Below are 27,013 nucleotides of genomic sequence, written 5' to 3'. Positions count from 1 at the left end.
CGCTAGAAAATAAATGTGGTATTTTTATGAAAGGAGATTTTTTTTTTATCCTTGCATGGTAAATAAATAGGTAGAAAGACATCACTGCTGGTAAACTGGCAATATCTTACTTTTCAAAGCGTGTAATCATTTCTTATCCCTACTGTACTAATTTAAACAATACTTTATATTAACTTCTATATATCAGTGGTCCTCAATTTTGTTTGGCACATTTGGGTTTTTCATGAGGTTGAGAGCATGATCATTTCATTCTTTTGACATTTACAGTATATAAAGGACTTTAAATTAATATTTATCATATGGCAAAAAAAAAACAGATTTTGTGCCATTTCCTAGCTGTGTAATATCATATTACTGTATGTGTGTTCTCTATTGTTATTTTTATTATATTCAGCAAAAATGTATATTTTCAACCACTATGTTTTCTTTCGAAAAAGGCTACTTCTGAAGCTCAACTTCTGATGTGAGAATTTACCATGAATGGTGTCATTTCAGTCTACTGTAGTACTGTAGTCACAGCTAGGAAATGATTTTTCTCAAGAGAGTTTCCATTTGCTAACTCACAGTTTCTACAGTTGCAGAGGGGTCAGATATTACATAATGCTTTAGATATCATGTAATATTGCTGCTGTTCAATTACAATAATGTTAACTGTCTCCTGAATAAACAATACCAGTCTCAAAAATATAGCATGTCTACTGAACAAAGTGCTGGGCTGTTAATAGCTGTTAGCTAGACAGTGTCAGATCTGTTCATTCTGATAGATAAATCTGCACCCTGAGTGCGAGACTGGAGTTCCACACAGTTCTTGGTCTGTTAGACAAACATTATACACCCTCCATACTTGATTAACTTAATTAACTTGCACTATGCACTGTTTTGGCCTATACAATTGTTAGGTTTATAGCTCTTTTTAAAGAGTAAGTAGCAGGGTTCTGAAAAATATAGCATTATACATCCTCACGTATTGATCCAATTGTTTAAATAACGTACCTGTAATTTTTCTGTTCATGTTAACTTTTTACACTTATAACGTTAAAGTCTGTTTCAAAGCTCTTTTTAAAATGTCTGCTGTAGTGCACTGAGACTGCAGGAAGAGCGATTAAAAAAAAAAAAAAAAAAAACTTAACAAGTGCTCTGGCTTTTCTGTTCCGTACCACATCATGGATCGTTATTGCTGTTACCTGTTTGACAATGTGAGCAATAATCCTTACACTATCAGTGCACTAGAGAGGACATTTTGAAAAGAGCTTTGAAACAGACTTTAAAGTTATATCGGTAAAAAGTTGTCAAGAAGTTAACAATGCTAAGAAAGATTACAGATACATTATTTAAACAGTTATAGCAACTCGTGGGGACATGTAATGCTATATTTTTCAGAACCCCGCCTCTTACTCTTTAAAGGCTTGCAGCTATTCTAGAGGCGAGACACATCCCCTCTTCTTTCCACATTGGTTTACCCCAATCATTTGGACCTCCAAACTTGTGTCATGAAGTTTCTTTCCTCCTACTCCCTTTGTCTCCTTTGCAGCTGCATTCCCATTTCAGGATGAGACTATTACTGATTTTGTGTTTTGTTTATTTTGTATCGCAACAAAATACAGTAACTTATGAGGCATAGCCTCCACTGTAATCAATTATATTTGATTTCAGTAGCTTATAAGATGCTTCAACACATCAAACTCCAACAGTACTAGTGGACAAAACATTTAAGAAAGGGTCAACTTTTCATATAATATAAAAAAACATTTAAACACATGATAAACACTACATTTTGTCCTTTGATAAATAGTCTGGGGCAAGGATTATATTTCTGAACCACAGGTTCATCCACAGCAAGCAGACCTTTAAAAATCATAAAGGGCATCAAAAGCAAAGCAAGAAATATTTACAACATTACTACTCGTTACTATTTATTTCCTACTTAAATATGTGTTTCCAATTGGGCAAATTCCCAGTTTCTTAAACCTGATGTAAGTTTAAGGTGCCATCAATGGTCAGCCTCTTGTCAAATACAACAATATAATATTGCAATCTAACCTTGACTAATTTTGGAATAATACAAAAAAACAATACTATTTTGAGAAAGAAACTTTCTGGTTTTCAACTTTCTTTCACACTTTAGTATCTTATATAAAAAAGCACTTCAGATAAGATACATTACTTTGAAGTACACATAAAATAACTCTTATTTTTTCACCTAAATAAATAATGTTGCATGCTGTCTTCCTCCATCTAGGTTTTCATGAGTCAGAAACTGTGCAGCAGCCTAAGAAAGAAAGCTAGTGATATTGAGACACAACTACCACTCCTACACGATGCCAAAATGGTAGCCATATCAGGTAATCATTTTGTCATCTCTAAATATTACTATTAGAAGTGCAGTGCTGTATGTGGAGCCCAGTTTTCGTGCCCAGACAACTGCAGGGTGAACACAAGGCCTTATTGTGAAGCAAATGAAATGGCAAAGTCACATTTTCTGAAAGGAAAACATTATTTTGACATCATAAGACAACAATTAAACTGTTCCTCCCCGCAAAGTTGTTTCATACCAATAAAAGTGTTTAATTCCTCTCAGAAAATCTCATTTTCTTTGTGCTTCAAAACAGGACCTGTCCCTGTACACCCTACAGCTGGGGCTGTTCCATTATGTTACCTGTTTTACCCATCTCAAACCCCTGTTTGCTAAATATCTTGGTACCAACTAGCAAAAGAATGACATTGATTGATCTTGGCAGTCACAATTGCAGAAGATTTTAGGAAGAAATCAACAACAAATGTCCCATCCGGTCTTTCTTCATTGATTATCTTCCAAGGATACCAAGCAATTTGTGAGTGCAATCTGCCACCATGTTTTACAGTATTTATGGTGACCATGGGACTTATTCACAAAAAAAAGTGTTTATAAAGATGCCCTTAGATTAAACAGTGCTTTGAAAAATAGTCAAGACATTTTAACTGCAAACCTGATCTCAATTAGGAGTACAGTAGGTAGATTTGAAAGTCATTTTAGTGTGCAATCATTCTAAATGGTTCTGATGCACCAATATTGATTTATTATAATGTTTTCTAAATCTGTCTTTACCTGGGTTTGAGTTGCTTTGCTGGTCTGGAGAGTCCTAAGTGCCGACACTGAACAGCCATCCTCATCCTATTCAAGTGCCAATAAGATCTTTCAACTCTGCCCAGACAGTAGGTGGGGTTGAAAGGTCACATCGGCACATGATTTGAATGGAATGCGGAAGGTTGTTCAGTCCCGGCATATTCTCAAGAGAAGCTCAATGCAAGTCCAAAGATTTAGGGAACTGTTAAGATGCTTACTCTTTAAAAAACAGTCCTTACCAAAAAAATCCTTAACTGTTCTTTTAGGTTTTGTGAACAGGGCCTCATGTTTCAATTGCTGTTATGACTGCCTAATTCATTTTGTCTGTGTTGGCTATACTGCAAGGAAAGAAGCATACACCTTCAGACTGTTCTAAGAAATTGACTGAAAAATAATGCATGTATTCAAATGTATTTGAAATCATTATGATATATTACTCGTGTAATTTATCAAGAATTAGGCAATTACATTGAAAAATAAAATATCCCAGACTGCATTTTATGCAAAGCGATATGTTTAATGGCCCATGCTTGGCTCTATTTGACAGACTGTGTTTTTTTTTTTTAATAGTGTTACATGTTCACTGTTCTTGCTTTATATTAATTAGAGGTTTGTTTTTTTATCTTCATTGTTTAAAATGTTAGATAACACTTTTTTTAAACTTGACTATCAGTGTGGAGTTAATTAGTTTTTTATAAGATAGGAGCTAGGAACAGTAGTACCTAATAATAGTTTAATCATGCAGCCTTTGCCAGCAGTGATAGCACAAGCTAGTAAAATGTTGCATTAAACAGAACATTCTGAAACGTGTGTGTTATTTGATAACAATATAATTATTCCCAAAAATTCCCAAAGATTCTAAAGTTTTGAGATTTGAATATGATGGATATTATTTCTAACAAGCATTTCCAGGTAAATACCATTACTCTAGGACACATCCACTGAGATTTAGCACATGAATATTATTGGATACTTTTGTCAAAATATGGAATTCATTGTTGCATGTCTGTCATTTTATGCATGTTATAGATATAGATATATATAGATAGATATATACAGTGCCTTGCAAAAGTATTCAGACCCCCTGACCAATTCTCTCATATTACTGAATTACAAATGGTACATTGAAATTTCATTCTGTTTGATATTTTATTTTAAAACACTGAAACTCAAAATCAGTTATTGTAAGGTGACACTGGTTTTATGTTGGGAAATATTTTTAAGAAAAATAAAAAACTGAAATATCTTGCTTGCATAAGTATTCAACCCCTGTGCTGTGGAAGCTCCCAGTTTACACCGATGAAAGATATTGCCCTAACGAGGACACAATTACCTTACCATTGGCCTCCACCTGTGAACCATTAAAGTTGCTGTCACATTTTCTGGATAAATGATCCACTGTTGAAGGATCATTGGTCAGGCTGTGAATCTGAAGGAAAATGAAGACCAAAGAGCATTCTACAGAAGTTAGAGATAAAGTAATACAAATGCATAGATTATGGAAAGGGTACAAAATAATATCCAAATGTTTGGATATCCCAGTGAGCACAGCTGGATTAATAATCAGAAAGTGGAAGCTGCATCACAGCACCCAGGCACTGCCAAGAAAAGGCCGTCCCTCAAAACTCAGCGCTCAAACAAGAAGGAGACTTGTGAGAGAAGCCACAGAGAGGCCAACAATCACTTTGAAGGAGCTACAGAGTTCAGTGGCTGGGAGTGGAGTAATGGTGCACCAGTCAACCATATCAGGAGTTCTGCATAACACTGGCCTGTATGGGAGGGTGGCAAGAAAGAAGCCGTTACTCAAAAAGTACCACCTGAAAGCACGTCTGGAGTTTGCCAGAAAGCATGAGAGTGACCCAGCTGCGATGTGGGAAAAGGTTTTGTGGTCAGATGAGACCAAGATAGAACTTTTTGGCCAAAACTCAAAGCGCTATGTGTGGCGCAAACCTAACACTGCCCATGCCTCAAGAAACACCATCCCTACAGTGAAGTATGGTGGTGGCAGCATCATGCTGTGGGGATGCTTTTCATCAGCAGGGACTGGGCATCTTGTTAAAATTGAAGGAAGAATGGATGGAGCAAAATACACGGAAATACTGCAAGAGAACCTGCTTCAGTCGGCTAAAAAACTGAAGCTTGGGAGGAAATTCACCTTTGATCCCAAGCACAAGGCCAAAGCAACATTGGAGTGGCTCAAGAACAAAAAGGTGAATGTCCTACAGTGGCCCAGTCAAAGTCCTGATCTCAATCCCATTGAGAATCTGTGGCACTATTTGAAAATTGCGGTCCACAAGCGTCGTCCAACCAACCTGAACAACCTGGAGCAAATCTGCCAAGAAAAATGGGCCAAAATCACTCCGACACTGTGTGCAAAGCTGGTACATACTTACCCCAAAAGACTTAAAGCTGTTACTGCAGCGAAAGGTGGCTCTACCAAATATTAATGTGTGGGGGTTGAATACTTATGCAAGCAAGATATTTCAGTTTTTTATTTTTCTTAAAAATATTTCCCAACATAAAACCAATGTCACCTTACAATAATTGATTTTGAGTTTCAGTGTTTTAAAATAAAATATCAAACAGAACGAAATTTCAATGTACCATTTGTCATTCAGTAATATGAGAGAATTGGTCAGGGGTCAGAATACTTTTGCAAGGCACTGTATGTATATATATATATATATATATATATATATATATATATATATATATATATATATATATATATATAGCTGATTGCACAGGGACCCACTATCACTGTCACAGAGATACTTTGGTAGCACACAACTCTCACATAGCTTATACAGGTCTAGTGAACCACATACCATGTGACGTGACAACATACATTTGCATGCATTTACGATGAGGGGATTTCACTAATTCTTCGTCAGTCAACTGTCTAATAGTAAAGTAAACTGTTAAATTACTGTGAACACTTATTGTGGTATTCTTTTTATGTAAGTTGAAGTTGCAAGTACACGATGTATATATCATATTACTTTTACATACAATACACAATGGTGGAAAATGACAACTTAAATCACAGAAGGAATGAAATATTATTCATTACATTTTTATAGAATATTGTAATCCTCCCCGCACATTAACGAGAGGTCTGTTGTGTTGGGATTAATACCATTGATAATACCCCCCCCCCCCCCCCCCCCCCTTTTCTTTTTACTATTTTGCTTTTGGATGTGCCAGTCTATTCAAGAGATAATCTCTTCCAAATCTTCAAGCCAATTTCACCAGCATTGATAGAAAGTGATCTTCTTTCATTTCACAGGAAATGATTTCTCCACTGCAAAGGACCTGAAGGAAGAAATTAGGTCATTGAGCTCAGAGAAAGACAGGCTGGAAGAGCTCATTAAGAAACTGCAGGCTTTGAGCACTGATAACGACCGAGCATTAGACATGACGAAAGAGGACTACATCAGGGTGAAACAAGAGCTGGAGCTCAAGGAGACTCAGTTTGGTAAGCATCTATATATACATACACACACACACACACACACACACGGAAATGTATAATTTCTCAAACGTAGCAAAAGTTTTGCTTTTATTGATGAAGAAAAAAAAATTACAAGAAATAGATGTCCACAATTATTTTTCAGCAGTTTTTTTTGCAAAAATGCCAATTCAGAAATATACGTACCCTTTGATGCTATGATAGTATTGTCTAGAAGGTGCTAGAAATTTCAATATGATAATGCAGAACCTAATTCTAGAAAATGCTGGATTGTAGGTGAACACTCTTAGAGAATATAAAAGGGTTAGGCATATGATGATTGCTGTCATTACCAATAAGTCAATATGGGGAAAAAGCTTAGGCAGAAAATTATTTATTGTCATAAAGCTGGAGAAGGATACAAGAAGATTTACAAGCATTTGAATATCCCAATTTCAACTATTGTTTCTATTATCAAGAAGTACACAGCACTCCCTCGGTCTGGAAGAAAGAAGGTTCTTTCACCAAGAGCAAGTAGAAGAATTGTGAGGAAGGTTAATAACAATCTGAGATTGACTGCAAAGACATTCATAGTGAATTGGCTGCAAGTGGGACTGGGGTTTCCATTTCAACCACAGGTTGAGTATTGCATGGTGAAGGTCTCAATGGTCGCAGGCCAAGGAAAAAGCCACTCTTAGGAAAACGTCACAAGGACAATCGCTTAGTTTGCAAAACAGCATTTGGATGATGGATATGAGTTCTGGTCAAAGGTTTTGTGGAGTGATGAAGCAATTGCTGAAATAAATAACTGTAGAAATCTATTTCTTGTAACTTTTTTTTCCCCTCATCCACAAAAGCAAAACTTTTGCTACAAAAGATTTTAAATTTATAAATGAATATTTTAATTATAAATTTCCATTGGTATATGTACTTTTGACTATAACTGTGTGTGTGTGTACATAATATATATATATATATATATATATATATATATATATATATATATATATATATATATATATATATATATATAAATAAGTTCTACAGTGTTTCGTATGTATGTTTTCAAGTGGCACTCAAATGAAATAGTAGGATCTAACAATAACCCCAAGTATGTGAACTGTTTTCATTATTACTACAACTATCTTTTCTTACATAGTTCATGAGTTAAAAAAACTATTTTAAAAATTAAACAGCACAAGAAGAATCTTTGCTCCCACCAGACAGTTATAGCAATACCTGTTTTGATTGCTCAAAATGCTGATTTTTTTTCAAAGCCATTTCATTTAACAGTGAGCAGTTCCTTAAATATCTACCTAATTCCAAGAGAAACGTTTACAATTTCAGCATTTCTAACAAACAGTAAAAGCTTGGACAGATCCGAAATGCTGATCAAACCCCCATATTTTTTGACATGCCAAGCAATACCATAGTTCAGTGCTGTTGTGGTTGCTGGGTTACATGTTGCCTGATGGAGTGTTGTGTTGTGCTTGCTGTTGCCAGGATGTGTGATGCCGTAAGTGAGTGGTGGTATGTGTACGACAGAGACGACATCTTAAGTATTATACAGTACACAGCACGATAAACAAGCTCCATGGTTAATCTACAACAAAACTGTTTAGTGTTAGTTTTGTATGATACAATAGCAGAATTGAGGTTGTATCTTTATAAATGCATATTTATTTGATGTTTTATTTTTTCCTCAAATTGAGGGTGGAAAATTTAGGCCTTGTCTTAAATTCGAAGAAATACGGTACTGTATATAAAAGTAAAATATATTTATAGATGACTATAAATACTAAATCAATTTTTCATTGCAAATGTTTTTTTTTATATTATTTAAAGAGTAAACAGTTTACACCAAAGCTTTAATCTATTAAATGTAGATTTACAGATAATTCCTAATATGAGGCAATACAATTGTTTTTTATATAGCGCCTTTCATAAGAGTTATCACAAAGCATTCATCAATTAAGAATACTTTTAAAAATCAAAAGTGAGTCAGCTGAGTCCATATCGGTTTGTATGTCTCACATTTAATATATCTGAAAACCACTTGTCAAATTGGGACTAAACATTTCATTGCAAATTCCTATTCTATACTATTCTATAGCATTAATAGAGAACTGCACAATATACTTTTCCGATTTGTTTTTCTCAAGACATAAAAATAAAGACTGAGTTTAAAATATGCTTGACCTCAGCAGGGAGTCTATAATGAAGCCAGCAGGGGAGGGGGGTATGAAAAGGTTTTCAAGGTGACATAAGGTCAACATTATGGGTATGCAGTGAGGCAGTAGGAGGGGGGACATGCTGTTTGTCGTCTCCATTTGGATCACTGTTTCTTTAACTTTGAAGATACTGTCTAGCATCTAGCATCTGCTGTAGACTATATATTGCAAGCTACTTTCAGACTGAAGGGTATTTATAGTCTAACTGCACATATTATGCAAATACACTACCTACTGTTATTTTTAAAATATAGACATTGTAGTCTGACTTTATATTCAGTAAACAATGGAGTATGAAATACAGCATTTTTTATCCAATGAAAGCTCGATGGGGCACCTTGGGTCTTGATTTGAAGGTAGCGCCATCTTTTTATGTTGACACAGTTTTTAAATAAGTTTACTGTGCAGTTGTCAAAGGTATTGACTTATTGGATATTTAGAAGTGCTCATCAGTGCTTTAATTATTTTCCCTTTCGTATTCTTTATTAACATTATTATTGCACCCCCACCCCCCTCCTTTTTATAATAATAAAAAAAAAAATGTTATGGATACATGCAGTATAACTATCTACAGGTATATAAGATGCTGCATCCTGGTACCTTTGTAGGTCACGTTGTATGATTGCAGCTTGACCATCCCAAATGTATTAACTGGCCCAAAATTAATGAGGCATGACGTAAGCTGCCACATGTACGTGTGCTGTGCCAATGTTATGAAAGTCTGCGCCTCCCCCTCAAAATGGGCTACCGGTAGCACAGATTAACAGACTAATCTGAAAAACAGCGCCTCCCCTCCAAATGGGCTACCCCAATTGAACAATAGGTAGGTGTGGCAAAGTGGTTTGCAGTGCGCAGGTGTAGAGGTGATGCAGTGCTCAGTAATAACAATCCAACAACAATACAATGGTGTGGCAATGTGCCCCACCCCTGTGTGCATATCATGTGTTGTATGTTGCGTGCGTGTGTTAATGTTGGTGTATAGTCATTGGTACACGGGATATAAACGGGTCTGTGTTTCACGTGTATTTAAAAAGTGTAGATTTGTATTTAGGCACGAGGAGGGCACAAATCACTTCACGTGCTGGTTAAATGTAATATGTAAGCACAGGGTTGCACAGAATTAATTCACGTGCTGGGATTCAAGTGAATAGTTAATTAGTAATTGAATCCCAGCACAACAGTATATATAGACACATTTTCTTTCACTCGTGGTTGTGTGTTCGGTGAGTGGAGAACGGGATTGGAGACGGAGGGAATTGTAAAAGTAAATAGTTAAAATCTGCTCACCGTGTTTGTCTGTGTAGTACGTTTTGTTTGTCTATTTATTTTGGCGAAAGTGCCGTGCCCTGTGTTTTCTGTTTGTTCAACCCTTTTATTTTCTGTTCTGTGTTAATTATTAAATGCTGAGCGCAATCACGCGCTCAGCTTCACCAAAACTCCAACTCTTTTGTTTATTTATTTCCTGCTTCTGGTCTGACGCCACCCACTCCGGCCGTCTTTGTGACAAATGGTGAAAAACAAGCGCTATTATTTGCTTAAAATAACAATACTGGCTATATACAGTGATGTGTAAAGCCAGTCAAAACCATGGGGTTCAGTCCCGAAATAATAACAGTAATCACACAAACAAGACACACACAAACACAAACACGGTCACAAGTCTAGAGTGAGTGCTATTAGTGTAAGTGGTGAATTACAAGTTTAAACGTGCACAATGGTGAAGTGTAGTCCGGGTTTGTTTGCAGGCTGTTTAGCTACACCTCCCAGGGTTTAGCCTTATATAAATGACAAACATGACAGTTTAACAGAGAGACAAAACAAAACATAAAAACTCACAGTTTCTTTTTACAACAGTACGTCCTTTACAGGTCTTTTTCCGTAACCATAACAAAGGAATAGATTGCTTGGCCACATCCCCTGATATACCTTCAGTCACGCCGCCTTCGGTAGTGAGTGCAATCACATATCCTCCAATCCACGACTGACACATCGCCTACCGCATTATGGCAATGACTTCTGGTATTGTGACTCCCCCTCCATTCTGGATGGTCGACTTCCGACTGACCCTGGAATGAACTGCCAAACCATCCAGTCCGGGGTACACTGTTCCTGTTATACAGCACCCTCACAGGTCGGGAGGGAGACTGTTGACTAGGATTAATTTGCTCTGTCACAGTAGGTAATTTGGAGAGGCAATGATCCATGTTAACTAAGTATCTTGACTTTATATTATATTATATTATTAGTATACGACAGATAAAACCAAATATACATAATGAAAAGGATAATTTAATGAACCAAGTTTATTATAAAACGAATACAAACAATTGTGCATAATGAAATAGCCGGTATCGAGCTATAATTATCCTCAGTACTGTCCCTCCATTCCTGGGTTGTTCAGAAAGGTTAGGAGCCTGCACTCTCCGTCGTAAGAACTACGTTATAACTGCTGTCATAATGCTCTTTCCTATCAGCTGCTTTCTGACTTTGCACCCAAATAAGACCAATTTGAAATCTGACCTATTTGTGGAGCCTTTTAGGGCTGTTCTGCTGCTTCATAAATTTCATTTTAATATCACAGACTTAATTTACAAATGAGTCCCACCTACAATTTGCCCATGCATATAATTAAGGATTATGTCTTAAAATGCATGGATAATGAGTGGTGGAGCATATTTTGGCGGTACTAACACGGCCTTAACTTCCCAAACGTGTCATGATACATACAGGGCAATTTTGAGGCCGGCGTATACTCAGCACTATGGCCTTAAACGTCTTCGCAAACGCTTGATACATAACCCTCAATGTGTTCATTTTAGAAATGTTCTAAATTAAAATAAAAAAAAATTATACTCGTTATCTACGTTAAAAATTATTCTTTTGAGGGACCGTGTTCTAGGTGTTGTTAATTTAAGCTCACACAGGAGACAAAGCTTGCACCTTCAGTGCTACTGATTTTAACTAGTTGAAAATCCACACTGACACACTCTCACACACACATGTAGGCACCTCCTGAGGAGCTGCTATAGCAACCCCATGTAAACTAATTTAAATGTATCACTTTCCCAAGCAAGTATAAATATTAGTAATACAAAAAACAGAAGAATTCCAAACCATTATCATAATATTGCAAGTGATACAAAGGGTTTATGACCTTGTTTTTTCCGGTTTTATATTTCTTGTCACACACGTTTAATTTTTTTAATAATACTTTACAATGGACAACCCAGTGGTGCAGCTCAAGATCTGCTGTGTGAGCTCTGGGACAAGATGTGGCACTCCAAGTTTGTACCTGTGGCTGGACCAAGGAGACAATGGTCATGGGTCTGAAGAATCATCAAGGGAGAAAGAGATGCGGGAAAAGGGGCAAGGGCATAGCATTGATCAGTACTTACAAAGCCAGTCAAGTCAGACAAGTGAAATCCAGAGACAGGATGTACACCACTGTTTGCAGGATTCAGCATCCCTGTTACTGATGTAGTTGTTCTAATAGTATAGCTAGTGATGAGACCAATGATCCAATGATCCTGGTGAGCCTAGTGAGCTGAAATAGCCTAGGAGAAAAAGAAACCTTAATGGGCACAAAGCGAGGGTTAAGTGGCTAAGAGGCTTTGAGAAAATGTCTTGGCACACGGTCAACACAAATCTCTGCTTTTTGTTGGAGAAGTTAAGTGGAACAATAGAAAAGAAGCTAGATAAGTTTGGGGATACTATCTACGCTTATGGGTGTGAGAGGTTTGGCGTAGAAGATAGAAGACAACAAATAACTAAGATTCCAAGGAAGTCTAGACAGCAGCTGGAGATGGAATGCCTGGTTAGAGAAAGAAAGCAACTGAGGACGCAATGGAGGAGAGCTGAAGAATGTCAGAAGGAGGCTTTCAGACTTCTGCAAAATGATCTAAAGCAGAAGCTTACGAAGTTTTGTGCAAAGTGGATCGCCTACGAAAAGCGTTGTAGAAACGAGCGTGCAAGAACCAGTTTTTTTCAAAGATCTAGCTTGTGAAGAACGTATTCACCAGAAAAAGAATGGTATACTTACAGCAACTAAGCCTGAGTTGGAGAGATATCTTGAAGAGATGCACACTGATCCAACAAGAGGGGAGCCTATGTGGAGTCCCTCTATTAGTCCAGCTGAATACCAGATGGAGGACTGCTCCTAATTGGAAAGAAGTTGAGCAAGCCATGAAGTAAGCAAGGTCTTCATCATTGCCTGGGCCCAATGGTATACCATACCTAGTTTACACGAATGCACCTGGGGTTCTAAGAATATTGTGGAGGTTGATAAAGGTAGCATGGGTAAAACAGGTAGTCCCAAGGGCATTGTACAGAGCAGGGGGGATCTTAACCCAAAAGAAAAATAATCCACCAGCATGATCCAATTCTGACCAATTTCCCTGTTGAATGTGAAGTGTAAGATATTCTTTAGCATTGTGGCACAAAGGTTGTCAACTTATCTATTGAAGAACTGCATGATCAGCACCTCCATACAGAAAGCTGGTGTTCCAGGCTTTCTGGGATGCTTGGGGCATGTCAGTGTGATCTGGCAACAGATTCAGGTTGCAAAAATGGAGATAAAGGAGCTCCATGTAAAATTCCTGGATTTAGATAATTCATATGGTTCAGTGCCACATAATCTGAGCTGCATTTCAGTTCTTCAGCATACCCGGGGTTAGTGAAAGCCTACTTCGGGGACCTACAGTTCTGTTTTTCAACTCCAGTTTACCACAACTTGGCAGTTTATCGAAGTCGAAATTATGGCAGGTTGTACCATTTCTCCACTGGCCTTCACCATGGCAATGTAAGTCATTATTAGGGCCTCTAAATGGGTAATAGGAGGAGAATGGCGTGTGGCTTGTGGCATGTGGCTGCTACCACTTACAGCATACATGGACGACATGACCACCATGACTATAACAGTAGCCTGAGCCACTTGGTTACTTGGCAAACTAGTAGATAACATCGGATGGGCACGTATGCAGTTCAAGACTGCCAAGTCAAGGAGCATCTGCATCATCAAAGGCAAAGTAGTGGATAAGTTGTATTGGTGGTGAGGCCAATTCAACAGTGTCAGAAAAGCCTGTAAAGTCTCAGGAGGTGGTATGATGGGAGAGGTGAGACAGAAGGCAGTGCAAGGGCTGAAAGGGATCGATAGTAGTGCACTACCGGGCAAGCCTAAAGTCTAGTGCTTTCAGTTTGGTTGCTGTGGCTGCTTACTGTGTATGAGGTTTCCATATCAACAGTAGAGAGACTGGATGCCTTGATTAGTTCATACATTAGGAAATGGCTGGGAGTTCCACAATGCCTTAGCAGGGTAGTACTCTGCAGTAAGGGGAAACTGCAGCTGCCAGGCTCACCTCTAACTGAGGAATTCAAGTGTGTTAAGGTTTGGCTGGAAATTACACTGATGGAATCGAAGTAGCACTTGTAATGAGAACTGGGAAAAAGTAGGCAGCAAAGGCTGCCCTTCGTATCAGTAATATCATGGGGCAAATTGGACAAGTACAACAGGGAAGAGGAGGCCTTGGTCTCAGTTCGTTCCCCAAAGAGGCACATAGCAGCTCCTGCTGAAAGGAGGCAGTTGGTAGTTACAGAAGTCCAAAAACAAAAAGAGAGGATGAGGTGGTGTCCCAGGCTGAGCAGGGAGAATTGAATGGGATTAGAGAATGTGGAACAGCATAAGATTGACTGAGGAGATCTGTGGACAATGGAGCAGAGGAGGATCATCTTCCTGATCTGATCCACATATGATGTTCTCCATAACCGCAAAACCTGAATGTGTTGGTAGGGGAGATGTCGTTTGTGTTCATCACCGGCTAGCCCATAAAGGATGGTTGCCAAGCGCTAGGGAGGCCGCACTTTGGTTGATCCTCAGAGCCAGTATTGCCGCTGTTGTGTGTGCTGATTGCCAGGGAGGCCGCGAATTGGCTCATCTCTTACTTCATTGTGTGTAGATCTTGCAGAAAAGCTATTGGTTGGTCCCCACCACTACTGCCTAATTTTATTGTGGTGAAAGCCAAGTCCAATATTAGCATGAAGAGAATAACAGCTACTCTCATGTAATAAAAATCATTGTGGTTTATGCAATGTGTGATCTGATGTAACTACACATTTTCCATTCTTATTGACAAATGTTTAAAGGCACAGTATTTGCAGCTTTCTATACAAAGCCCTTTTTGTCTTACAGTATCAATGTTAAATGATTCTGTCCATAAAAGGTCACGAAAAATAATAATAAAAAAAACTACACCAGCTCCAGCCTACTGCAGAAGGTGCAGTAATGCATCGTTGCATGCAGAACATTTTCTTGTTCCTTTTTTACGGCTACTGATCACACAGAAAATGATAGGATACCATGAACCTTTACATCTCACACATACATTTGGTCTTTCCTTTGGTGACTTCTACTAGAAAATAATGATCTTTGACATAACCAGCTACTGTTTTAGTTTTGTAGCCCATCCTTCACTTAAAAAAGGTCAACTTTCACTTACAGGCGAATTATCTCTGGAGTGAGCAGCAATGAACTGACAAGCCAAGAGCTGGGAGGTTCGGCATGTGAGCAGGGCACTGCTGCCCCTCGTCTGTTCTGTTTTCCAGTCATGCACCACTAATAGTTGTTGTTATTTATTTCTTAGCAGATGCCCTTATCCAGGTCGACTTACAATTGTTACAAAATATCACAGTTCAAAGTATCACATTACAAAATATCACATTATACAGTATCACATTACAGATACGAGCAGTTATAAAGTACAGTAAAATCAGTAGAAAATAAGCTCAAATTCAAATGAGCAAAATAAAGAATACAGTAAGTAATTACATTTAAGAGCGATGTCAACTAAGCAGTTAATGTATGGTAAAAATATTTGCTTATACGAGTAAAGTCTATTAAAAACACATAGTAAGTACAATAAATGGATGAGAACGATTTCAAATGAGCAATTATAAAAAACGTGAATGCGGATACTTATGAGAGTAAAATACAAGACACCTATAAGAGTAAAGTACAAGAGAGCGGAAGTAGTTGTAATTAGCAGTGTGGAGTAGTGGTTAGGGCTTTGGACTCTTGACCAGCAGGTTGTGGGTTCAATCCCAGATGGGGGACACTGCTGCTGCAACTGTATAAATGGGTAATTGTATGTAAAAATAATGTGATATCTTGTAACAATTGTAAGTCGCCCTGGATAAGGGTGTCTGCTAAGAAATAAATAATAATAAGGGCGTTGCCTAAGAAATAAATAATAATAAGGGTGTTGCCTAAGAAATAAATAATAATAGTTGTAAAGGAGGATGGTTTACTTACTGCAGGGTCATTCCACTGAATTTGTTTGTCCATATCTGCCCAAAACAGTGTATTGCTGTGCCAGACAGTAAATAGAAACCCAAGGTGCAAGTAAAATTAATGAGCCAAATCTCACATTTTTCTGGAACAGCTTTGGGAAACTCCAACTATCCTGAAGCGTGGTTGCAGTGTTTACATTCTTGCCCCTGTCCCGGAATTAGTGTCTTCATTCTTTGTGGTCTGGCACCAGCGTGGTACACAGTGGTAAAGGCAGTGGATTAACCTATTCTCACTCGAGACCTCTCCTGAGTTAGATTAGACAGAGGAATGACTTTACAGCGTATGGGTGTTTTACAGCTAATGATGTGTTTCCCCAATGACACCAAGCAATACAAACTCCTGCTGGCAATAGGTGCCATCTGGGATGCAACCGATGAATAAAACATAATAGAACCAGGGTTTTGCTTTTTGAAATATCATCTTTTTTTATTGTAGTATTTTCTTATAAATGGTTTAAATGTGTGTTTCATAATGTACAGAATATGTTTTTATGTCTTGATACAAAAAGCAGTACAAACGGAAAATGCATTAAAGCTTAGTTCTGGTCCTGAACTTAGAATAGTCACAAGCTTACAGAATGTCATGTGACATTTAAAAAATGGCAATTTCAAAAGGTGGAGAAAATCTCTTTTTAATTACGGACACACACTGTGGCATGACCAATTATTTGATATTGGCATTTTAGCCACCCAGACATTTCCCAGTTTAGGACTTTGTGCAAATCTCCAGTTAACTCCAGTCCAGATCTTGTTAGATAATTACCAATGTGGAACAATCTCAAGGTATTATTTTTCAGAAATATCAATGTCAAGCCCCAACACAGCTTTATAATACAAGTGGGGTCCTAAAGGGTTGCATCTTCCTTACAATGGATGTTATGTATATAAAAAAGTGTATATTAAAAGTGAAAGCCAAAGAAAATTGACCATGTCTGTAATATTACTTAAAGGGTACATAAGGACCTTTTTTATTTTATTGTGTTATATGTTCCCATATGGTAAATCCATCTCAGTTACATATATGAGCAGGAGGATGTTGGGAAATGTAGTTCTGAGAGGTCCATGTGGGTACATGGGAAGCCATCTTGAGGCAGGGAATGCATTTTAAAAGTTTTAAAAAGTGGTCAAAATGTAAAAAAATAAATAAATAAAACAATGCACATACCTTACGTAAACAGTTGCTGGAACATATCTTTGACACTGCTTGGTTTTTATATTGTGGTTCATAATTTGATGCCTTGAATGTCCAGATAGCCAGAATGAGAGGAACATCCACTAGGGGATGCTGCTGCAGCAAGACAAAGTTAAGGTTGGAAGAGTTTCTTTGATTTTAAACTGAACCTGGCATACTGCATCTCAATACTTATTGTCAAATTCGTCATATTATATCTGTGTTTTTTCTTTGACATTTTAGGCTTATTTGACAGTTTATTTAAACAGCACAGTCATCAGGAGAACATTTACAGGCTTAGTTATTACCTCAGTAATGAAATACAGAAGAATCTAGATTCAAGAATTTTATAATCTTAAGCAGTAAATAGCTTAATTGCTTTTTTTATTTCTCTTACTATTTTATGTTTTTTGCCATCATTCTGGGTGGTTCTGTGTTCTGTTACTCCAATGTTGAGTTATTATGCCTTTACCTGGCTTAAAGAATACTTGTCTGGAGACAAGTGCATTCCTCTTTCCATTCAAATTGTGATGATGTTATCTTTCAACTCTGTTAGCCCCATCTCTCTCTCTCTCTCTCTCTCTCTCTCTCTCTCTCTGCATGGCAGACAGCAAAAAAATGAAAATCTTTCTCTGTTAAAATGAAACTCGATGCGGTGGACAGAGTAAGAAAAGGTGAAACTCAAGCAGCAGTTTCAAAATATATAAATGTTGCAGACTCTACATTGCATGGATGGCTAAAAGACAAAGAAAAACTAAGGTTTTCTTGATAAGATTGAGCTGATTGTGCTGAGAGAGTGCAAGACTGTTTGTTTGTTGTTTTTGGTGTGGCCCAGGCTAACAGGAATAATCGTCCCAATAAACCATGGATTCGAGCACCTGCAAATTGTGCATGTCTCCTTCCTTTATTTTCCACTGTACACTACAATATTAATTCGGCTTGTGGGCATTGTGAATCGTCTTGTGAATAAAAATGCCAATATTCATTATAAGGCAAGGGGTAGCACTGTATGTGTGTGTGTGCATGTGTGTTTGTGTGTGTGTGTGTATATATATATATATATATATATATATACAGTATCAGTCAAAAGTTTGAGCACACCTGCTTGAAACCAGGTTTTTCATGATTATCTATGCTTTTAACTGTATAAACACTTAATATTTCATTATATGATACGTGTACTTATATAAGCTGATAATCATAAGTGAATTGCATTCAAAAATTTTATTTTTAAATGAAAATGTAAATCTTGTCAATTTCAATGAAATGGTCACCCAAAGCAAGGGGATTTCAGTCTGAAGCCCAAGTCAGTTAAGTCTGAAATGTGTATAACACGGTGTTAGAACACTGGCCTAAGTATAAAAGTGCCTTTGTTAGATGTTCTCCGAGTTAACTAGCATGTTACCTAATTAACCTTTTGTCACCAGTTATTGTTAACAAGTGAGGGTCCATGATTACTATAAATATAGGTAGCATAGGCACAAGTTTGTCATTCCTGAATGTAAGGGAGAAGAAAATGGCAAAATACGCTCAGTTAAGCAAAGAAGAAAGACTGTAATTACTTTCAGAAATGAAGGTCAATCTTTAAAACAAATCGCAAGAACTTTGCAAGTGTCTGTAACTGCTGTGGCCAAGACCATCAAAAGATTTGAAGAAACTGGCACTCATGAGGACCGAACAAGGTCAGGCAGGCCAAGGGTGACCTCAGAATCAGAGAACAAGTTCATTCGAGTCACAAGTCTGCGAAACCGGCGATTAACTGCCCCTGAAATACAAGCTCAGCTAAATGCTACTAGAAGTACAGGTGTTTCAACTGTTCAGAGGAGATTGTGTGAAGCTGGCCTAACTGGAAGAATTGCTGCAAAGAAACCATTGTTAAGAGTGCAGAATAAGAGGAAGAGACTTGCCTGGGCCAAAAAACACAGAAACTGGACGTTTGAGGAGTGGAAGTAGGTCTTATGGACCGATGAGTCAAAATTTGAAATATTTGGGTCCAACCGCCGAGTATTTGTAAGACGCAGTGAGGATGAGCGCATGAGTTCTGCACGTGTGGTTCCCACTGTCAAGCATGGAGGAGGCAGTGTCGTGGTCTGGAGTTGCTTTGCTGGTGACAGAGTTGGTGATCTTTACCAAGTCCATGGCAAGGTCAACCAGCATGGCTATCATATCATAATTCAGAGGCATGCCATTCCACCAGGATTGCGGCTAGTTGGGCAGTCCTTCATTCTTCAGCAAGATAATGACCCAAAACACATCTCAAAGTTGTGCAAGAACTATCTGGCGAAGAAGGAAAGTGAAGGACAACTCAATCTAATGACCTAGCCTGCCCAGTCTCCAGACCTCAATCCCATAGAACTTGTATGTGACGAACTGGACAGAAGAGTCAAAGCAAAGCTACCCACAAGTGCCCTACATCTCTGGGAATTGCTGCAGAAGAGCTGGGAAGACATGTCAGGTGATTTCCTGCTGAAACTTGTTAACCGAATGCCTCGTGTTTGTGAGGCTGTTATTGAGGCAAAGGGTGGCTATTTTGAGGAATCCAAGATTTAGAGACAATTTTCAATTTTCTTGAACATTGCTTTGATACTCCTTATGTTTTGTTTTGTATATTGTAACATGTGTTTTCATTTTCAAGTATTTACAGAAACTTATACGATGTAAAACATTGTCAATTATGAAAAAAACCTAGTTTCCAGCAAGTGTACTCAAACTTTTGACTGGTACTGTGTGTGTGTATATATATATATATATATATATATATATATATATATATATATATATATATATATATATATTGAATATCCCATATTGAATGCTGCCTACCTCAAAATGTAAATGCAGTTAATATTATGATGTAGAAAAAAGTTTGTGTTTTGTGTTTTACAATGAAATGCGGCAGCAGACTTATACCAGAGTGCAATAGATCTGGTCTTGTTATACTTAAAGCTGTAAAAAAAAGATTACAGTTATTAGAGGGAATGTCAAAGAAAAAGAAAAGCCATTAGATGCAGCTAAGAATTAATAGTGTCTTTGACAACTAAATTTAAAAGCAACCCATCCTCGTCAGTAGAGCAGATAAATTGTAGGTTTCCTGTTGAAAAAAGTGTGCGTGTGGGTGCAAACAATACAGCGATAAAATACAGAGGTGACAGATAGGGGGCAGCCATGTTGATAAATCATTATATTGTCACTTGAGAATTCAAAAGTAGCTGTTGCAGTAATTGCATGCAGATTGCTGGTGGTTCTTAAAGGGTTTTGTGGTCTCTCAAATGTAATAGGAGTTACTAAGTTTGAAGAATGTGGTTTCAAAAGATTCAGTTTCAAAGTTAGATTGTTGGCTTTTGCAGGGTGTCTGGTTAGGGTATGTATTGAAAAAACAATGATCTCAGTAAATCCATTCAGAGGTTACTGGTTGCCAAGAACAGGTCCCCGCTTAAATCAGGCAATCAGACTAGTTTATAACAGTTATTATGTAATAATTATCTCATATTATAGGATATTCTATCTTATCTGAGTGCCATTTTTGCCTGCTGTATGCCATAACACATCACAAAGAAATCCCATTCATGACATGACCCGTACCATACTGAGTTTCTGCATGCTTTATTTTCAATAACTACAGTTTTAATATTACTTGAGGCACATGTGGGAAAATCCCTTTAACTACAAAGTCATTCAAAACAGTTTCTTCACAATCATCGACTTAATGAACTGTTTTCTCTAAACCAACCTTTTCAATGAAAATGCCCCTGTACTTAAAACAGAGGTTTGTTATGACTAGGAAAACATAGTTGGATTTTGTGACTTTTATATTAACAGTAAAGCAGAGTATAATTATGGTCTGTTCAATTCTACTTGTGTAGATGTCTACTGTTCTGTAACCCTATAAAAGAGAAAAAGAAAAAAAAACGTTGACGGTTCAACCTGCTATGCTATACAGTCTTTAAGGAATTAGATACCAGTTTGATTTTAATACTTTTCAGCATTCAGTGGAAGCTTTCTGTATGAAGGTAATCAAATTGTATGTGATCTGAATCTAGCTTCTGGCTGTATTTGTGCTACTGCAATACAATCTGCAGCTGACCAGCCATTAATCATTGTAAGTTTTCAAATTCTATTACATTGTCCCATTTCTCTTCCTTGTCTTTATTATCTTGACAAATCTACATTTGGATGAATATTTTATAAGACTCCCAATGCTATTTCCACACGTATGCTTCTAGCTGCCAGCCACTTAAAACAATGGAAAATCTGTGCATTATTCACTTGGAAAATCTGTGCATTATTCACTTGCAGATATTAACACTCTGTGAATTCTATATTTTCCAACCCATTTACCACTAATATAGCTAGGTATACAAGAACAAGAACACATTTAATTTGTAACTTTAACTTAATGATAAATGATATTATGCGTTTCTGATGAGTTTGCAAAGCAGTGCTGTTTATTTACCCTTTTCTGAGTTGCTCTTTCAACAAAACAACTACTATACTTTAATGTGCACAGTTGGAGTGGTACTTTTACTATTTATGATGCATTATTTTCAAAGAGGTTCAATGTAATTACAGTTGTTTGTCTGAAATTAAGTTTATTTGTTTTTGGTTTTCATTGCAGTTAAAGGAATTGGACTTTTCTGACTTATATATTAGGACATTTGAGTCTATTTTAGTGATCTAAACACAAACTTATCTAATTACTGATGCTATTGTCGCTTAAACATGCTTGTGTTTTTATTGTATTCATGTAATTAAGGACCTCAATAAATCCTTTTTGGGTGAAAACACCAGCATAATTTAAGGTTGGCAGTATTTTAAACAGTGGCTGTTAAGAGCATTAATAAGACACGTTATTATGGTGTCAAAGAGCACCAAGCAGAATGCAACACACTGACAAAACTGGGTCAGTTTCCGAATTAGAGAAGATTGGAGAAAATGTAATGTCCCAGTGGAGCCAGCTACCGTTATCAGGCCATCGCTGAGATTTATTAGCAGGGAAATTGAGTCTGGCTTTGTGTTACTGCTTCGCACTCTGTCTTTTGACCTTGAGTCTACGGTACAGGCCCTGGAGCTTTGTACTATACTTGAAACGTTATTTTCTTTAGCACATCCCTCGCTTTGAAGAGCTTTTTAAAGTGTGTCTAATAGAAAATAGTCTTTATTACACTGTTTGACCAGAGATGGGTGCTTCACACGAAAGGAAGAGCCAAGTGTGAAGTTAAAAGCAATGCATTTGCTCATGCATCCTTTTAAAATACATTTAAAGCCTGGTATGCATGTAATTCCTTCGTTTTGTGTGTTTGATTGTCTTTTTTTAATATTATTTGTAATTGACCTAATTGATCACTATCATTAAGTTCCTTAACATTGTGTCTACCGATCATTTCCCTTGGCTTCAGTTTAAGACAAACATTCTGTTTGTCAAATATGGTATATTAGTCTTCAGTGTTTCCATAATGTTTTACTTTGTTTGTCTTAAAACTTTGTCACTTTTGATTTCAATTAAAGGCAGTTTGTAGAAGGCAGGGTTAACAAAACTGAAAGTTGAGGCTAAAGTTTTCTGTTACATTTCAGGGTTGTTTAAGGTCAAGGTTATCCATGTTTTTTTTCATCATATTTAGGACTTCTACTAACTTGATGTGATGAACATACAACATACATAGAAAATCTTAACTCTTCCATGTTGAAAATATCTGATTAGATAGAAAAAGTGCATACATTTTTCTATGTGATTTAATAACTTATTCCTTTGTGTAACAAAAGGCACTTGAAGTGTCTTGGACATTTTTAACATGACTGTATAATGTAGAAAGTTCAAAACTTTTAACAGGTAACAGTTTTTCCTCATAAAAATATGAATACTATATCTACATTTGCTAACAAAATCTGGAAAAAAAAAAAACCATTTGATTTAACCACAAATGCATAAAAACTATATATATATATATATATATATATATATATATATATATATATATATATATATATATATTATTCAATCTATAATCAAAGATATAATTCTCATTGTACAATTTATTTATATATCTACATTTGCTACAAAATCTGGAACATTTTTAAATCTGTAATGAATTGTATAAATCTTGTAGCAAATGTAGATATAGTATTATTATTAGTGTTATTAGTATTATTATTATTATTTTTTTTTTTTTCTATGAGGAAAAGGTTTTAATACACCAACTATGAACTTTCTTTTGCGAGACACAAAGCCAATCCACATTTTTCTCATTGGATACAGGAGTAAGCTTTTATACAGAGTTTCCACCTCTGCTTTTCCTTCACATTGCTGTTTTTACTTTTGACTACCCTGCCAACTCCAGTGTCAGTGAACTGTTCTTCATCAGAACTGCTGTCACAGTACACCTCTGGCTGAGGTACATAGTCAGCATCCTCAGTATCACTCTGTTCCCCATCACACACTTCTACCTCAGGTCCAATATCTGGAAGCTGACCTGCACTTTCACTTCGTCCTTCATAATCTGGAGTTTGCTTTTCCCTTTCCTCATCTGACTCAATGCTAGCATCAGACTGATCTCCTGCAGGTACAGCTATGTATTTGGTCTGTGCTTTCCTGTAGAACACACTTGTAGGTATCCCTGCCATCTAAATGATCAAATGTAACTAATCTTTAGTACCGATTTAACTACACAGAAAATATCTGCTGTCAGAATTTATATTTTAACATTACCCTCGCACCTGCAATACATCCATTCATTATCCCAATTGTTTTGTAGTCTTTTATAATTTATGTACAGCACTTTGTATAAAGCACTATATGAATACTAATAAATACATATTTATAAAACATAATACTATAACTAAAAAGCACTGCTGCTGTACACTGTTACTAATTAAAGCATCAAATGTATGCAAAAACAAACAAATATCACATAGTGCACTGTGGTGCATGCAGCAGTGCTTGTCCATGCTGTAGGCCCACTGACTCCATTTGGCAGCACACATTTTTATGCTTCATAAAAATAATCAAAATTATTTTGAAAGTTATAAAACACTTTTTGACACTAGGTATAAACCACCAGGAAAATAACAGTAATCATTTTTAAAATTCTGTTCAAAGAATTGAAATAAAGTTGGAAGAATAGGAGGAGTTACTAGCCTTCAGTTCATGCACTCTAAGTCACATGACCATGCAAGCCCCTTTTCTCTAATATCCTTTACCATTGGCCCAGATGTTAACCAGTAGATGCCTTTATTAATACCAATGACCAATGTTTATTTTGAGCACAAATACTGAAATCTAAGCCCCAAAAACAGTGATTCCAATTGGCATCACTGGTCTGGCAACTAATGAATAGTCCAATTAAGGGTTACATTAATTAATTGATAACTCAGTTAGAATGAAAACCAGCAGACCCAGGACCAGGATTGGGAAGCCCTGATTAAGAGGACAGATCTCAAACCCCAGTGCACTAGAGCAGCCATTTTGAAAAGAGCTTTGAAACAGACTGAGTGTATAAAGTTGTCAGTATGTTAACAATGAAAAGAAAAATTACAGGTACGTTTAAACAGTTGTAGCAACACATGGGCATGTATAAAGGTATACTTACTCTTTAAAGCAGTGGTGCACAACCCAGGTCATGGAGGGCCAGTGTCCCTCCTGGTTTTTGTTCTAACCATACCCTAAATTGGTTAATTGGACCAATTAAGCTTCTAATAAGAAGGTCCAATAAACTAATTTAGGGTGCAGTTGGAATAAAAACCTGCAGGGACACCGGCCCTCCATGACCTGAGTTGTGCACCACTGCTTTAAGGGCTATGCAAATATTTTAGCTGTAATATAAAAAATGTATTTTGTTTTCTTTGATATTGTAAGTCATTTTTCATGAGACCTGGACCCAAAGATGTTCGAAGCCACCAAAAAGGGACAACTATGTAAAGTTACCATGGTCTCTATTTCTGTAATTTAATGTTATCATTATGTATGATCAGAGGTGGAGGACTTGCAGTAGTGGGGCTTGAATGGTAAAAAAAATACAATAGTCAACAAATACTATTTCTTAGTATCACTGGAACCCTCTTGTAGGGAACTTGGACGTTACGAAGTACTGAGGGACTTGGCAGGGCAGTGAGCTGACAGTGATGTTGTGCTATGCATGAAACAGATGAGGTCAGGTCTGAATCCTGCTTGTTAAGATACACCAGCACATGCTGAAGAAGAGTCACTTCCCAGCACCATCAAGATGATAGGACCCTAATGGAAACCAGCATGCTTGCTTAAAGGTTGTGCCCCTGCAGTAATATCTTCAAAAAAAGGTACTAATAATGCTAGCACATCTGCTGCTCTGTGCTTCTGGGAGAACAGCCCTGATCATCCAAATTCCTGAAGCCAGATGTTATTCTTTTTGATGCTGGTCATTAGGGATGTTTCTGGTTGAAGAACTGAGAGCATAGGCACAAGAGGTTGTACCCTGATTATTTCTTTCATTTATGAGGACAGCTCTTTATGTCAGAATGCTTACAATGTTATCCCCTTTTTTCATCCTGAAGGTCCTTTTAATCAGTAAATTCTGAAAGAGATTTGTCCCGATTTGGGGGCAAACTTCTCATTTGGAATTGGTTCCTTATTGCTTTTCTTCCTGCCTTAAGAAGTTTTCAAAGTAAATAAAAAAGGCTTAAAGTTGCATAGCTTTTTCCCTTTTTGAAATGGTATTAAATATATTACAGTATGTAAAAACATGTTTGCCTTACCACTCTTCCTTTTTCATTTGTGTACTGTGTACTAGGGGTAGAATAACTACTAATTTGGCAGAGACTAATAGTTGAGGTAAAAACAGTTGAATATGTCAACGAGTTGCAACTTTAAAATATATATATAAATAAATAAATCATGAATTTGATAATGTCTAATGCTCTATTTGTGAATGTACTGTTCTATAACACTTTGCTGTTTGTGCACAATATTTTTATACTGCTTGGAATTTTGTTCAACTACGGTATTTATTATTGTTCTAAAATGTCATTTATATTTCTATAGATTAATGGATTGCAACCAAAGTTTCTGAGGTCGACTATTTGGTGCTAGCCCTACTGTGTACTTAGTTAGTGGGTCTAGTCTGTAATGCAATGTTTAACCTGAGAGATGTCAAAGATATTAGAACACCCAACTCTCATTATGAGTTCTTTATCTGCAAAATGAGTGTATGTGATTTTCAGTAGTCAGTGTGAATGAGCTCCCCAGATAACCATCTAGTAATTTATTCTAAAATGGTCAGTATCTTGGATATTTCAGCAGCTGTTTTCTGACCGTGTCTGCATACAGTATCATCTTTGTTGCCTTTCCATAATGTCACTCGGTGTAAGACAGTAACATAGCGATGGCTTTGTACACAGAGCATGCCCAGTGCAATTTCTATGTCTAGTGACAACCTCAGCATTGTCAGCAATATAATATTTATTACATTGGGTTCACCTACCTCCTGGTCACCAGTGTAACAGTTTCACTAGAAGTGATGAATTGTAGATAACCAACCTATCTGATACACCTCATTTTAAAACAGCAGTAGTTTTTTTTTTGTATTTTCTGATATATTTATTTCTGTATTTCTGTCTGCTGTCTGCAGATTTCATAGTGTCTGTGATCATGGTTTGTAGTGCTTGGGAGCCTCGCAGATTTGCTTCATACTTGATGCAATGCTTTAGATGGACTTTTGACCTTAAATGATCTTTGCAGGTGTCTTTTC

General features: G+C 36.9%; 1 protein-coding gene across 3 annotated transcripts in view; it reads left to right on the top strand.

Annotated features, from left to right (window-relative positions):
• disc1 (DISC1 scaffold protein) overlaps positions 1–27,013 on the top strand; it is a 131,356-nt gene that overhangs the window by 46,081 nt on the left and 58,262 nt on the right. For all 3 annotated transcript variants that reach the window (XR_009328724.1, XM_059024383.1, XM_059024384.1), the window contains exons 8-9: positions 2,240–2,342; positions 6,393–6,581. Coding sequence is in view for 2 of the 3 variants with exons in the window: in XM_059024383.1 (XP_058880366.1) it covers positions 2,240–2,342; positions 6,393–6,581 (292 nt within the window). In the remaining variant the exon portion in view is untranslated. The remainder of the gene's footprint in view (positions 1–2,239; positions 2,343–6,392; positions 6,582–27,013) is intronic.

The sequence above is a fragment of the Acipenser ruthenus genome, chromosome 5 (assembly GCF_902713425.1).
Source record: "Acipenser ruthenus chromosome 5, fAciRut3.2 maternal haplotype, whole genome shotgun sequence".
NCBI classification, from domain to species: Eukaryota; Metazoa; Chordata; class Actinopteri; order Acipenseriformes; family Acipenseridae; genus Acipenser; species Acipenser ruthenus.
The sequence above is the reverse complement of the archived record's forward strand: the minus strand, read 5'-3'. Positions and strand labels throughout refer to the sequence as shown.